This window comes from Typopeltis vanoorti, chromosome 3 (assembly GCF_054136105.1).
Source record: "Typopeltis vanoorti isolate ZY-2024b chromosome 3, IOZ_Tvanoo_1.0, whole genome shotgun sequence".
Classification (NCBI taxonomy): Eukaryota; Metazoa; Arthropoda; class Arachnida; order Uropygi; family Thelyphonidae; genus Typopeltis; species Typopeltis vanoorti.
The window spans coordinates 156115166-156131768 of NC_143551.1; the positions used below are offsets into that span (position 1 = coordinate 156115166).

The window sequence follows — 16603 nt, forward strand, 5'->3', positions numbered from 1 at the left end:
ACAACTGTAGATCTCCCATCAGTCCACATGATATATCATTTACAAACAAGTTAAATAGCAGGGGTACAGTAACGTGCGCCAGGGAAAACCCCTGGCGCACGCTACTGTTTACCCTCCTTTTTTTGAGACACTGCTCCCCCATAAATAACTTTCTGATATCATTCAGAGAACCAATTATCAATTCATCTATCCACAAATGATGTTAGATGATTTGATTTTTATCCTCTGCAGCTTGTGCAGCAACTTATCATGTGATAATCTTGCAAACGCTTTTGCAAAAATCCAAGAGTATTACTGTATATGATTCTCTCTTATATAACACATTCGTTACCTTATAACAAAATGCAAGTAAGGTGCTAAAACACTAAATACCCTTTGTTAATCCATGCTGACCATCATATGTCCATCAGCCAGACTTGTATTCTATTTCTGACCAATCTCTCCAACATCTTGACTACACCTTATCTTTCAGAAATGTCCCTCAAAACTGTAAGCATCGAAGTACCTGCAGAATAGCCAGAGTGCTGAAACAATGTGCCTGTGAGATAATGGTTGGAGTAGTTTTTAAGAAAATGATTATTTATGAGCACTCTGCTCCCATCTGGACAGCATCAAAGATATTTAGGGAAATTCTGTTAGAAAAGTTAAGACATACCGGAATAAGTGAGCCTTTGAACATGTGTTTTAAAAATTACCTTCAAAAAAGAAAATAAATCACGTATCGGGTCAATCCACTGTACAGAGTTACCTGTGGAGTCCTGAAGGGACCGCTCTCTCTCTCTCTCTCTCTCTCCAGTTATCTTCGACATTTATATGCGTGATATTAACCAGCTAGTTCTCAGAAGGAAGTTCTTGCAATGCGCAGATGAGTTATTATATCTATCCATAATAATGCACGTATAGCTGAAGCAATCATGCAAAGCAATAATCTGGTCACTAATGTTGTCTCTCATGTGATGTGACAAAATTACTGAGATTCAGAAATTTTGTCACATCTGGAAAAATCCAGAGTCAATCATTTCACAATAAGTATTATAACAACCCAACATAAGCCCGCCAGCATACAAAAGACATAAACAATATAACCACCACCACCACTACCACTTAGGCTGCGACAATACGGCACTTTGGAATTAACCTTGATACTGATATGAACTAGAGCAGTTCGTATCAGCATAAATAACCAGGATTAAAATTCTACCTAATTGGTCACTCTACATACTTTACAGCCGTAATGTGACGATCTGTACTTGAAGCACGCACGCACGCACACACACACACATAACAATATTACCATCAACATTAAGAACAGTTCCTAGAGCTTCTACACAACGAAAAAACCGAACGCGCAACTTTTATAGGTACGATTACAGGCAGAGAGCCTTTATCCCTTCGGACGGCTGTGCCGAGAACATCTACCTTCTTTCTTCTCTTCTCTTCTCAAGCCTCAATATATGGCGTCTCTGGATCTCCAAAAGGCCTTTAATACCGCCTCCCTTCCTGCTCTCCTTCAAGCGCTATCTATTGCGGGATGTCCAGAATCCTTTCTTTCATATATTATGGAGCTATATTTAGGTAGCTCCATTACTATCACTACAGGGTCCAGAGCGACCTCTATTCCCGCGGGGGTGTGCGCCAAGGTGACCCTCTATATCCCCTGTTCTTTAACTGCGTTATAGATGAATTTCTTCACTCACTTCCTAATCATATAGGATATTCTATTGTCGCTTCTTTGTTTAATGCTATGGCCTTTGCCGACGACCTTATTCTCGTAGCCTCAACTAAAGTAGGCTTGCAGGAATTCCTTGACCAGGCAGTTGATTTCTTCTCCGTTCGAGGCCTATCTATTAATGTAGAGAAGTGCTGCTCTCTAGCTCTTGTCTCCCTCTGGACGTGACAAGAAGCTTAAGGTCGAGGGTATAGAGTTTTCCCTGCACTATAGGTTCCTGCATTCTTTGACCATCCTGGAGGAGTGGAAATACTTAGGTATCATATTCACTACGAAGGGGAGGTCTTTTGTTCCTTCTACCATAGAAGTTATGCTTGCTTCTTTGAGGAAAGCTCCTCTGAAGCCCCAGCAGAGACTATTTCTCCTTTCCCATTACCTCCTACCACGCTTTTACCACAAGTTGGTACTTGGTAGAACGTATGTCTCGGCACTGTCCCGAATGAACAAGGCAGTCCGTGCAGCCGTGAAGTCGTGGCTCCGACTACCACCAGACACCCCTACAGCCTATTTCCATGCTGGGGTGAAGGACTGCGGGCTAGGAATCCCATCACTTGGATGGTTGATCCCACGTCTCAGGCTCTAAATACTTTGAAACTTGAATCATCTTCCTCTCCTATATGTAAAGAGGCTTTCTATAGTTCTATTATACAACAGGACGCGCGAAAGGTTGGCTCAGTATAAGGGTTCTTATATAGAAACAGCTGCTGTTGGCATAAACGGTGGGCATCTCTTTTGCATAATTCGGTTGATGGTGCCCCTTTAAAGGCGTCATCTCTGGTGCCGTCTCTGACGTCAGTGGGTGAGGGATAGTACCAGACTCCTCCCTGGCTATGAGTACATAGACCTCATAAGAACAAGAATTAATGCCCTACCTACTAGGGCATGTACAGCGAAGGGATGAGCGATGACAGGAATTGTAGGGCTGGATGCCCCCTATACTGAGACTCTGTCACATGTTGTCCAGTGTTGCTTTCGCACACTCATGAGGTCCGAGTGCAAAGGCATGGTCTCCATTTTAAACAACCGCTTAAAAAACAAAGGTTGGGAGACCGCGATAGAGTCATAATATAGGCCCAAGTTGGCATTCGTAATCCAGACCTCGTTATGAAGAAAGATATTGTGTGTGTGTGTGTGTGTGTGTGTGTGTGTGTGTGTGTGTGTGTGTGTGTGTGTGTGTGTGTGTGTGTGTGTGTGTGTGTGTGTGTGTGTGTGTGTGTGTGTGTGTGTGTGTGTGTGTGTGTGTGTGTGTGTGTGTGTGTGTGTGTGTGTGTGTGTGTGTGTGTGTGTGAAAGAATGATCATTGACTCCGTTAACATCATATATATTTTTTAAAAAGAATTGAATGACTAAAACCGAGATTTAAATAAAAGGTTTTAATATTAAAACACGACTAGTTTCGGCTTGTAACAGCCTTCATCAGGTGACATTATAAAAGAAAGAAAAAAAAAAAACACTAAAACACTGAAGCTTAATTAAACTATGAACAACATAGAGAGTCTCTATACATAATTGACATTAAAATGTTGTGGTTGTATTTTTCAGGCAAGTCGCCATCCTTTATCAAGAACACTACAGAATTTGTTTCATACATCAAGGATATAACAGTTAATGAAGATGAAATCATGGCTAGCTTGGACAAAACTTCTTTGTTCACTAATGTCCCAACAGATGAAGTCCTAACATTACTCAAGGACAAGTTATCCAAACAAATGCTAGCCTTGCTTACATATTGCATTAAGTCCGGTTACTTCAGATTTCAAGATATTATATACAAGTATACAAGGAAAATCATTGGCTGACTATGGGTAATCCTTTATCCCCTGTACTCGCAAATATTTATTTAGAGGATTTTGAAACCAAGGCTATCTCTTCCTTTATTTTAACATCTGAAGTTTGGAAACACTATGTAGATGATGTCTTCATTATTTGGAGCCATGAACATGATTCCCTTATGGTGTTCCTCGAACATCTTAATAGCCGACATCAAAGTATTAAGTTTACTGCCGAGCTTGGAACGGATAATTCCCTGCCTTTTCTTGATGTCAAACTGACCCGCTCTTCTGGTAAACTCAAAATATCGATATATAGGAAGCCCACACATACCAACAGATATCTGCATAGTCAGTCCCATCACGTCCCTCCTCGTAAACGTGGAATAATTTCCACCTTGGGACATAGAGCCCGTTCTCTTCTGGATGACCCAAATGAATTTCTTACAGAAATAAACCATTTCAAAACTTCTTTCAAAGTTGATGGATATTCCACGAGAATCATTGAAAGATTCCTCCTTAATCCTCCTAGACATCGCTCAGAAGAAACAAATATATTCAAATGCAATATATATATATATTCCTTACATAAGTACAGTTTCACATAAATTAGCAAAAGTTCTAAGAAAATACAATATCAGAACTTTGTTCACTCCACTTCCAAAAATGCGTTTCTTAATAAGCCACCCAAAACCTTGTCATCATCATCTTAAATACCCTCGTGTATATAAAATATTGTGTGATTGTGATATTCCTTATTTTGGGCAGACAGACAAATCTGTCGAATTGCGTATGGAAGAGCACATGAGGGACATTACTTACAAGAGACAGCGAACCAGTGCATTATCAAGTCATATCCTTTTCTATGCTAATCCTAATAATGAAAGCCAAAGTCACACAGTCTGCTGGGAAAAATCTACTAACATCTTCCGTTGCAATGATGAACTAGAGCGAAAAATCGTGGAATCTAGGGAAATCATCTTTAATCTTGTTCATCTAAAGAACAACTTGAGCTACAACCTCCCAGATAGTCATTCAGCTGTAATCATGTACTGGAGTTCACGAGATGCTACTAGCACGCACTTTCCCAACAATACAACAAACGAAAGAACAGCTTTAAATACAACCACAACGTTTTAATGTTAATTATGTATAGAGACTCTCTATGTTGTTCATAGTTTATTTAAGCTTGAGTGTTTTAGTGTTTTTTTCCTTTTTCTTTCTTTTATAATGTCACTTGATGAAGGCTGTTACAAGTCGAAACTAGTCGTGTTTTAATATTAAACTTTTTTACTTAAATCTCGGTTTTAGTCATTCAATTCTTTAACATATATATATATATATATAATTAAAGCCATCCCAATCAACACTTAATTGAAGCCATATTAGTCAGTTTTTATACTACTTATCTATTTAGCAACCTCTACATCATTGACACTTTCAACTTATACTTGGCAAATTTTCTTCCCAATATTATTGTCCTCTAAAATGTCTCATGTCTTGAGTTGAGGTTATTTGATTGCATTATGATAGAACAACGTTGATATCAGAAAGGCAGGCACTGCCATGGACTTCCCACCTTTCGGGTTATGCCACTGTTATATCTAATCTTCTAAGCAAAGAGTCATGCAACTTACAATTAGTGAAATAGATGAAATATGATAATTAGAAAAAAGAAACACGTTAGTTACACAACGTACCTGCATCATCGTATCTCTGACTATGTTATTAATACAGGATATCAAATCATTTGGAAAGAGGTGAACACCTTCTTTTCCACCTCTTCCTTCTTTCTTCAAATCATCTGGAAAGAGGTTAGACAGATCTTCAGCAGATCGTGAAACCTTCGAGGTGTTAGTTATATATCCTAACAGTAATTCAAAATCTGGTCTGCTTAAATAAAAAAAAAAAACCAACGTTCTAACCCTGTCTTTTAGAGGAATTTCCTCCATGCATGCATCATTTATCTCACTGATCACTCTCCGTCAAATCATTCAGGATTCCACAACTTATTATATGCCCCTTTTATATAAACATAACATTCACTGAACTTTGATAAGCTTAAGGTTCCAAGCTAGATAACTGAGAGGAGATCTTCACATAACGTTTAAGGAATGCAGAGAACGACTAGGGCTTCTGATCTAATATCCAATCCTCACCTACACGAGATTCAGATCAAAATAAACCAGAGAGAGAGAGACCGACATCTAGGTGGAACTGAAGTAGGTAGAAATGCCCAACAAAGCAGAAATATAAGATATTATTATATTGAAGTACTGAGAAGTGACAGATTAATTTGGAGGAAAATTGTTAACCGGACATTAGTAAATAATGCAAACTTCATCATGCAGTACTGTCATATGTCGTTGTCTCACTGGAAATATCATCATGAAATTGATAATATTTCTAGTGAAGCAACTCTGATCTATATTCTCGGTATGTATTACACATCTGGTATTATAAAAATAGAGTACCATTAATCGGGATATGCAGGCCTAGACAATTATTGTCTAACTTAAATGAAGAATCAATTTAGAAGTGCAAAGAAGTAGCATATGTTCGCTATAGCACAAATTCATACTTGAAATGTGTGAAAAATAGTGATAATTTAATTTTCACACAATACTAGACTTTAATACTAATTTATTTATTTATTTATTCATATGGAGTTTCCTCCCTTTTCTCCCCCGTCCCCTATTGGGGCGAGTTGAGCCTCCTCATGGGGAGGGTTAAGTATTTATGGCTGTAGATCCGTGTATTTACGGGGCCGGTTTGCCTGCTTGCGGGATGAAAACCCCCAGATAAACTGGGGGGGGGGACCTTGCTGTCTACGCCCAAGACCGGCTAACTTAGCTATGGCTGAGGAATAATGCTCCTTAAGCTCCTCCCGTCGGCGACGGGAATCGAACCCAGGACACTCCTTCCCATCCCAGGCATATGGTTGCGAAGAGCAAAGCCACTAGGCTAACCGCGCGGACTTAATACCAATAATTCACCTCTACTTACTAAAGTATTCTCAGATAGAGAAATCAGAATGCGATCACAAGTGATGTGAATGAAGTCACTCAATACTCAGGCTTTACGAAATATCCTAGTGGCCTGGTTATAACTTTTGGATACAGAGAAGAATGTTAGATTTGTTGCTATTTATAGGAGGAATAACTTTGTCCAGAATCTTTGACAGTTTCTTGCAGTCGAATAATATATGACTGCATAAAATGTAAATTTAAATAAATTTGGCTGCAAGAAATGAAAGCAATAAAGGTCTGAATGACAGTCATGCTCTGCCATAAACCTTAGCACCCAAGAACCGCAGAGAGGGATATCAGGTCACTAGTTTGAGTATTTTGCACAATTTATTTACTGAGCGACCAGCAACAAGCTATCACACTAGAGTGTGATAGCTTGTTGCTCTACCTTGTTGCACTAGGTATACGGGAAATATCGTTGTCTCGGTAGGTATAGGAAAAATATTATTATAAATGTGCTTACTTCTTTACTTAATGCGTGAGCCTATTCACCAAATCACCAAATGCGACAAATAACATAAATTTTAATACCCATAGAAGGACTTTAACAGGAAACCTTCTGCTTAATTTAATTAAATATAACATTCCAATGATCAATAAATATTACAGACAAACGTTGTAAACATACATGAAATGCTAGATGCTCTTTCACTGTAAGACTAGGAAGGAAGATATCTTCCTGCTGTACATAGGTGGCGACATTTTTCATACAACTATGAAAAGAGATAAAACCATCAGAGAATGAGCGAAATTAAAATTTGTCGAGTTCAGTGTCATTTATCTTAACATTTTCTAGATAATAGTAAGCATCCACTGTTTTATTAGTTACTATTATTTCAGTATATCAATAGATGATGATGGTGATGATGCAGAAATCACATGGAATTAATTTCCTGAGGATAGTATAATATCAGTAATGTACAGTATATTGCTATGAAATGTCTCACTGTTAGTGAGACATCTGATAGTGAGATAGTAACTATACGCTGATAGTGAGTATTAACTATATAATATAGTAAGTCATCATCATCATCATCAAATTCCTGATATATACCCTTAAGGAGTGTACAGGATATGATAGTACTACTTGAAAAATTTACATCATTACTAACTTCCTATCTACAATTTTCCTCCAAATCAGTCTGTTACCTGTCAAGACTCCAACATTATCAGATCTTATATTTCCATCTTCTAAGCCACTTTGAACTTTATAAATCCACCTATATCTTGATCTACCTCTGGGTCTTTTTTCTGTCAACCTGGCAGAGAACACTTGTTTTGCTAATCTTTCCTCACCCATTCTGTTTAAGTGACCATACCACCTGAGATTAGCTCTGCTAACACATTCCTGGATGCTGACAATGTCAAGTTCTTTCCTAATATCCTCGTTTTTAATATGATACTGCCATTGATGCCATCTGTTCATGCCTCTAATCTTTCTCAGGACTCTCATATCTGCAGTCTCGAGCCTTTGGTCAAGTGTTTTACTTCTGACCTAGCTCTCAGATCCATAAGTTTAAACTGGTTTGAACAGTGTCTTGTATCCATCTAATTTAGTGTTCTGACTAATTTCTCTCTTATTCCATATGAATTTATTCAGTTGACTTCCTATCATACCTGCTGTGTTGATTCTGTTGTCTATTTCCATATTTAATTTACCATCTTTATTAAAAATCTTGCCTAAGTAGCTGAAATAGTTTACTTGTTCTATAGGTTCTCCATTCACAATGCAGTTGATATTTTCAATATTTCTGTCAATTTTCATTGTCTTTGTCTTTTTAATGCTGACCTTCATACCATATCTACTACAACAGTTATCCAATTTAATCAGTTAATCTTGCAGACTTTGTAGCGGATTTATTCAGAAGTAAAGGGTGTCCCAAAATTCACGCAAGATTTAATTTTAGCGCCATTTGTAAAGTGTTGCCAACGAGAAAAAAAAGACAGCGTGACAGCTGACAGTTCAGGGTTATTAAAAATGGAGCGCTACACGAAAGAACAACGCATTTTCATTGTTGAGCAATATTTTAAAAATAATGAAGGTTTGGCAGCTACAGTTCGCAATTTTCGTACAAAATATGGTCGGAATAGTGATTTAACTTCATCGACTGTGAAAAGATTAATTAAAAAATTCAAGGAAACTGGATCAACTAGTGATCTTATACACTTTGGCCGTCCTTAAACAAGTCGTTCAACAGAAAACATCGAATCAGTTCGTGAGAGTGTTGCTGAGAGTCCAGGAACATCAATTCGGCACCGTGGTCTTGAATTGGGCATTTTGAGAAGCTCTCTACAGCATATTCTCACGAAAGAGTTACATCTTTATGCTTACAAAGTTCAATTGACTCAAGAACTGAAGCCTACTGACCACACACAGCGAAGAGAGTTCGTTGAATGCATTATGGAACAACAACAAGTGGATGCTTATTTTTCGAACAAAATCATCTTCAGCGATGAGGCTCATTTTCATCTTGATGGTTTCGTTAATCGACAAAATTTTCGCATTTGGGATTCAGAAAATCCACGAGTGATTGTTGAGAAACAAATGCATCCACAACGTGTCATTGTTTGGTGCGGATTTTGGGCTGGAGGCATCATCGGTCGATTCTTCTTCGAAAATGCGGCTGGTAAGGCAATAACAGTTAATGGTGCTCGCTATCGCGACATAATAATTCAGTTTTTTATGCTTAAATTGCAAGATATAGATGTGGACGACATTTGGTTTCAACAAGACGGTGCGACATGCCATACAGCCCGAGAAACAATTCAATTACTGCATGAGTCATTTCCTGGTCGTGTAATTTCCGGTTTTGGTGATCAGAATTGGCCGCCCAGATCATGTGACTTAACGCGATTGGACATTTTTCTTTGAGGTTTTTTGAAGTCTAAAGTTTATGCCAACAAGCCCACGACCACCCACGCCTTGAAGGAGGAAATTGAGCGCTGTATCAACGAAATTCAGCCACATTTATGCAAAACGGTCATGGAAAATTTCGACAAAAGAGTGCGTATGTGCCAGCAAAGCCGTGGAGGCCATTTACCCGATATGCTATTCCATGTATAACCCTATACTGTATACTTTATGAATCGATAAGAAATTACAATTTTTAATTAAAAACCTGTGTTTTCTATCAAAATTACTTCTTGCGTGAATTTTGGGACACCCTGTATAACGGCGTCCGCATAAAGCAAAGAGCTGAGATTAACATCTCCAATTTTGATATCAGGTTTAATACCACTTTCCTTCATAATGTGATCCATATAGATAATGAATAACAGAGGGGATAACGTACATCCTTGTCTGATACCGGATTTAACATTAAACCACCTTCCTATACTTCCTTCAATTCTAACTGCTGACTTACAACTCAAATAAAGACTAAGTATTGCTTGATATAATGCCCCATTAACACCATATAACTGTAGCGTTTTGAATAGCGTCTCTCTTGGCACCTTGTCAAATGCCTTTCTCAGATCTACAAAACTTAAATACAGATCTTTGTTATATTCCCATGATTTCACAACTATCTGTCGTAAAAGGAAAATCTGATCCTGACAACCTCTATTTGGCTTGAATCCAACTTGATCTTCACCAAGCTTCTCTTTTACGATCCTTCTCAACCGTTTCTCAAGTATACTTGCATACATCTTACCAGAAACTCTCAATAGAAAAATACCTCTGTAATTTTCACACTCAGTTTTATTTCCCTTTTTATATACGTGTACTATGAGAGCTCTACTCCAATCATCTGGAATTCGTCCCTCTGTCCAGGCTTTCTGAACTATGCAATGTAGCCACTGTAAGACTTTTATACCTCCATACTTCAGCATTTCTGGTCGAATATCATCTACTCCTGCTGCCTTTCCACATTTCAGGCTTTTGATTGGTTTTTCTACTTCAAGTATGGATATATATTCCTGACTGCATGCCTGGTCAGTGTATTTTGCGACTGTGCTGTCATCATCACTGCGTGTTTCATTTAGCAATTTTTCAAAGTAATTACTCCATACTTCAAGGATATCTTTTTTTTTTCTGTTTTCATGTCACCTTTATCATCTCTAATTCCTTTTACAGCATTGTTTCCTCCATTTCTAAGCTTATTCTAAAACTTCCACAATATCTTGCCACCTTCTTGATATTTATTTTCTATGTGCTTACCAAAGCCCTCCCATGACTTTTGTTTAGCTAGTTTTAGAGAGTGTTTGGCTTTCGTACATTTGTCTCTGTATTCTCCAAGAGCACAAGCTGACTTGTGCTCTTTGAGAATACAGAGTTATTGCCAGGAACTTTTGATATGCTTTCTTCATTTCCTTCAATGTCTCTTTAACTTCCTGTGTTCATGGAGTTCTGATTTTTCTATCCTTACAGACAACCTCATCACATGCCTCTCAGGCTGAATCAATCAGTGTTTTCTTCAGGGCTTGCCACTGAATTTCCAAAGTTTGATTCCTGCTCTGAAACTCTTTCTTTTTTTCTTCAATTCTGTTTGTGTATTTTAGTGTACAGTTCACATATGAGAGCTTCTCAACTTTTATTCGCTTTAAAACTTTCTTACATGTTCTTCTTTTCAATATGAAATTCAGTTTTATCCTGCTCAAGACTAAATGGTGATCACTTCCAATTTGAAATCCTACTAAATGGTGATCACTTCCAATTTCAAAGAGCTGAGATTAACATCTCCAATTTTGATATCAGGTTTAATACCACTTTCCTTCATAATGTGATCCATATAGATTCCCCCTAGTAGGACACTCTGGTGTCCTACTAGGGGAAAACATCAGTATCAAAAATAACACAGTCAATGAGACTTTTCTTATTCCTTGCCTCTTCTCTCCATGTGAATTTGTGCACATTTTTATGTTGGAACATGGGGTTAGTAATAACCAGTCCATGTCCTGAGCAGAAATCCAACAGGCATTTGCCATTATTATTAGCTTTACTTTTTTCTCCAAAATTTCCCAAAATATTTTTGTATATCTCACAATCATTTCCTACTCTGCTATTTAGATCCCCAACAAGGACCAACTTTTCCTTTTTCATTATGTCAGTTGCTTTCTCTAAAGCATGAAAAAATTCCTCCACTTCTACCTTAGTAGAACCTTCTTTGGGACCATAGGCACAAATAAGTCTCATTGTCCTGTTCCCCATTTTCATATTTGCCCACATCACTCTACTTGAGACTGCCTGCCATTCCAAAAGATTAGCCTCGTATTTAGTTTTGAATACTATGGCTACTCCTTCTTTTCCTTGATTGTCATTGCCTGAATATAACATTTTGTATTTATTGCTCAGAAATATCTCACCAGTTTTTGTCTTTAATGTTTAATATAGCAGGTATAGAGTTCTCACTCCCAAGTAGCAGGCAGTGAGAGGATGAACCAGCCAAAAATGTAGGATGCCCTAGTAGCAGGGAGATAGTATGTAGAGAGCGAGCACACTGAAGAGATAGTTAATGTATATATGAGGACAGTTAGTATGAAGGGGAATGATCTGAGATTATTTGAATCTGGGGTGGGAAGGATATGATAGATGGGGATGGTCGAGTCTAGTAAGAAGGAATCACCGCTGAGAGATGCATAGGTTGGACAGATTTAAAAAATGATTTCTATGCTTGTTTGCAATCGCCAGTTGCATGAAGAATAATCGGGAAAATCTATGTTACCGATTCAGTTTATATAGTAGAAAATTATTAGCATCAGTAAAACATTAAAGAATGATATACTGTAAATAGAAATGGAGATGTGTGATGTGTTCTTTGAGAATAGAAAGGTAAAATGGCAAGCGAGAAGTAATCTGAGTATAGCATAAAAACTGTCCCTGCTCAAGATGGATATGCAGAGAGGAAATATATTGTGAGGTGGAGATAAACAGGGTGGAATATTAGGTGGGGATGTTACTATAGGCTTGAAAATGCGGGAATAATGGTGAAAATCTTTAAACTTATTGATTTGGGGAATAACAGCATAGAAATCATCATGAGTGTTTTTTATTATGTCAAATAGTTATTAGAATGAAGTTTGTCAGTTATATGAGCAAGATAATCGCTTTCCTCCCTCTTTCAATCGAATGATTACTGTACCACTATGTACCAGTACTCAATCGAAGATCAAAAATTTAGATGTGTTCATTACATCAGAGGTTACATTTAGATTTAACAATTTTTTGATATGGAGGAAGAGACATGAGAACCAACAGGATGCTATTGTTCAAAATAAGAGTGTAATCATCTTAGGATGCGCAGTTTAGACAAGTTAGAACAGTAGTAGAAAAAATTCTGGTGGACATTTAGTTTAGGTGATTTAGATGAATCGTGATTCATTTTCATAAAGAATGGAACAAGAAAGTGGAATCAAAGTTTTGCGATATGTCGCCTCCTCAGATGGAGATCATAGGCTTCGTATAACCACCGTTAACATGTTAATGCAAGTGGCTATGAGGTATTCAACATAGATGGTGATGATCCATTTCGAGGACTTATGAAATAGGAAATTTAATGGGAAAAGAGATAAGTATTGCTTGGAAACCAGTTGAGAAACACTGTCTATTAGCAATGTCTGAATTTAATCCAAATGCGAGGAGGACAAGTAGGATAGGTATGAAATGAATGAATGGCAATATTATGCAAGAAGTATAAGAGAAAATAAGAGAAGACATTTATGGCGTCAGCGGAATATAGAAGGTAATCGTCAATTGAATGAGGAGTATAAAGAGCGGGTCAAGAAGATGATACGGTTGTTAAGCAGTAAGTAACCAATGGTCAAGGAATAGCTCAGGGCATTCCCTAGATTAGTAGAAGGGAGGATGAATATGGGAAGATGATATTAGTTAATAGAAATGGTAGCATGTAATAATTAGGAAAGATATTGCTGAATTATTTAATGAGCAATTCATAAGTTATGGATATTAAATGCTGTTCAGTGTTGATAGCATACAAAGTCTGAATGAAGATGGAAAGAGCTAAGAGTAGGAGAGAGTAGGAGTGAGTAGAAGTTATACAAGAAATTAAGTAAACTCAATGCTAATAAGGAGATTGAGCTAGTTACACCTTTTGCAGTGTTATATGAGGGGCACTTCCAGAGATTTGACAGCAACCTTGATATAACCCTTTTACAAGATCTTTACAACAGGAAAGCTCCCTAAACGATGCATGGAGAATAAAATATCACATTTCAAAAATGAGGTACTGTCTGATGGCAAATGCGAGATCCCTCGACACTTCTGCGCATTCATTGCAGAAAGCGAATCCATTCCGATAATAGGGTAATCAATGTGTTTCGTGAGATGAGTGTTTATTATTATACGTCGGAAAATTAGATTTTATTTTATGAAAATTCTAGTTTTTAAAGTGATAACTATTTTTCTTGTACAACAGTTGGAAAATATTTTACGTATAAAGCACGTGATTTCGCGTGTTGGTGACGAATTCGTACATCGCCTTATTCCTATCTCCCCTTCAACATGAATTACCATTTCTTGGCAATTGTGCCAGCCGGGGCTCTCTCTGTGATCGGACAGTAACAAGTTTGTTTTGGGTGGAATTACAGCAGAGGAAATTAAAATTATCAGTTGTTTTATTCCTGTTCTCTAGCCAGCATGTCTGTTTCCTCGGTGAAAAATCCGAGTTTTCAAGAGCGTTATGGTCCCAGCGCCTCCGACTGGGTTATCATAAGGGTACGTTTCAAATTATAGGCACGTTTTTGTATCTGTAGTAGTAGTGGCAAAAGTCAGTAAGGTTAATGTTGAATCTAGGAGTGGGAGGATACCACATTAACCTTGCTGACACTTGGATTCATTAAATGGAGGTCATGTTCCAGTAATTCCCTTACATACAACAAATGATAGACATACTAGGCCAGGAAATGCCTTCACAATAACTTTGACAAGTTCCTCTAACAACTGACTTTGATCCCAGTTTAAATACCAGTTTGTCAACTACAAATGTACAGGATAAACTGATATTTAAATTGGAATGGATGATTTGGATGAGAGATTAGTGAGCTGTGTAAGAGAATGACTTTCTGACCTCTTACAACAAAACGTGTATATGGTGTATTATTCAGAAAGATGAAAGTTACTAGTGGTTTTCCCCATGCACCTGTTTTGGATTTGTAGAACGTCTTTTATTTGTTGTATACTTCAGTGTAAAGCTGGAAACGAGGCTAGATTTCTTGTGTTAAGCTATTTACGATTATGTTGAATTTTTTCTTTTACCGCATTGCCACACCTGTTATTAATCCATAACTTGGATTAATAACAAGTAATCCGACATCAAAAGGAATCGTAGAAGACCTAGAGATCATCCATTTTCACTATTCAAGTGCTAGTAATCAAAAGGTTGTGATAGCCAAGGGACTGGTGTTTTGTGGAAAATGAAGTTGGCGTATGTGTTTTTGAAAACAAAAATGACCTCGGAATTCAGAGAAATTGATATGTGATATAAGTAAAATCATAATCGCTATATCATCATTTACAATATGTTGGATATTCATAATTAATGCACTAAAATGACACTTTAAAATAGAGTTAAAAATTTTACCTTGCAGATGGAAGTCCATTGATCAACACTTCTCCTTTGATATCCAATCCTGCAATATTGCGACTAGCCAGGCACTTTAATAATGTTGTCTTACCTGCTCCACTAAAGAATACGTTTAGAAAATAAATAAAAACTACATTAAATGTTTTACAGTAACAAGCGTAGCACGATTATTATAGTTGTGTTTAGTACTCTACGTACAAGTGACTTAACAAGAAAAGTGTGTGTGTGTGTGTGTGTGTGTGTGTGTGTGTGTGTGTGTGTGTGTGTGTGTGTGTGTGTGTGTGTGTGTGTGTGTGTGTGTGTGTGTGTATTAATATTACATAATATTATTATGTAATATAATTACATAATAATATTAATTAAATGTTTGCTCTTCGGGAATATCGCACAATAAAACTGTTAAGCTCTTCTAAATTTAAATTATAAGCTATGTCTGCCTCTATCGATATAGTTGCTAGATCAACCAATCTTTCTTGGGTCATTGCTGTTCACAAACAATTTTTAATCAGTTTAAACTTGGAAAAACTTCTTTCCGCACTTGCTACGCTAACAGGAATTGTTAACGCAGGACGCAGGACATACAGGGTGTTCGGGATAAATTTGACATATTTATAATTAATTATATTTTTCCGTAAGTTACATGTATTAACACACACTTCTCTTCATTTAAAAGTTTGGACCCTTCTTCATTCACATACAAGATGTCAGAAAGGATGGATAGCTGGAACCCACCTGAATCATGGAAGAGAATAACTTGTATCATGATGATTCGTGCCCGCCATCAAAATAAGGATATTACGACTGCTGCCCAATGCTCCCTGAATACAGTAAAAACAATCAGGCATGAACTAGAGACTTGCAATGGTGACTACGAGGATGTAGCAAGAAGAAAGATCCCTAGCAGACGATCTGATTGCGTTCGTACAGCAGAATTCCTCGCAAATCTGCAGGAACAGGTGTTGAAGAACCCTGGCATTGGAATTCGGGCTTTGTTCGTGGAGTTGCTAACTGTAGTCAAGCCCTGGATAACAAGGGTAGCCAATGGTAGGCCGTATGTATGGCAGCAGGATTCGGCCTCTTGCCACACCTCTGGGAAAAGTCAAAAATGGTTGTCTGAAAATTTCTACGACTTCACCAGTCCAAATGTTTGGCCTCCAAACTCCCCAGACCTTAACCCCATGGATTATTTTGTATGGGGCGCAGTTGAAAAAGACACCAATCGCACTTCCAGTAATACAAAAGCCCAGTTAATGGATAAAATTAAAACAGTTTTTGCGGCCCTTCCCAGGGAGACTGTAGCATCAGCTTGTTCGAGGTTCCGAAGCAGAATTGAAGCTGTGATCGATGCTAATGGTGGTTATTTTGAGTAAATCTTGTTGATAGTATTGTAATTAACTCTGCCTGTAATGTTTTTTGTCAATTCATTAAATTTAATAGATACAAAGAAGATTTTCTTTTTCCTTACGAAACTGTCAAATTTATCCCGAACACCCTGTATATGGCGCAGAGGGTGAAGCTTGACGCTTTTCATATTCC

General features: G+C 37.6%; 1 protein-coding gene across 1 annotated transcript in view; it reads right to left on the reverse strand.

Moving 5' to 3' along the window:
* Window positions 1-16603, reverse strand: part of LOC150108686 (protein white-like) — a 164498-nt gene that overhangs the window by 129553 nt on the left and 18342 nt on the right. Inside the window, exons 4-5 of the mRNA XM_090390508.1 lie at window positions 15065-15166; window positions 7156-7240 (exon numbers count right to left, since the gene is read on the reverse strand). Of these exons, the coding sequence (XP_090246634.1) occupies window positions 7156-7240; window positions 15065-15166 (187 nt within the window). The remainder of the gene's footprint in view (window positions 1-7155; window positions 7241-15064; window positions 15167-16603) is intronic.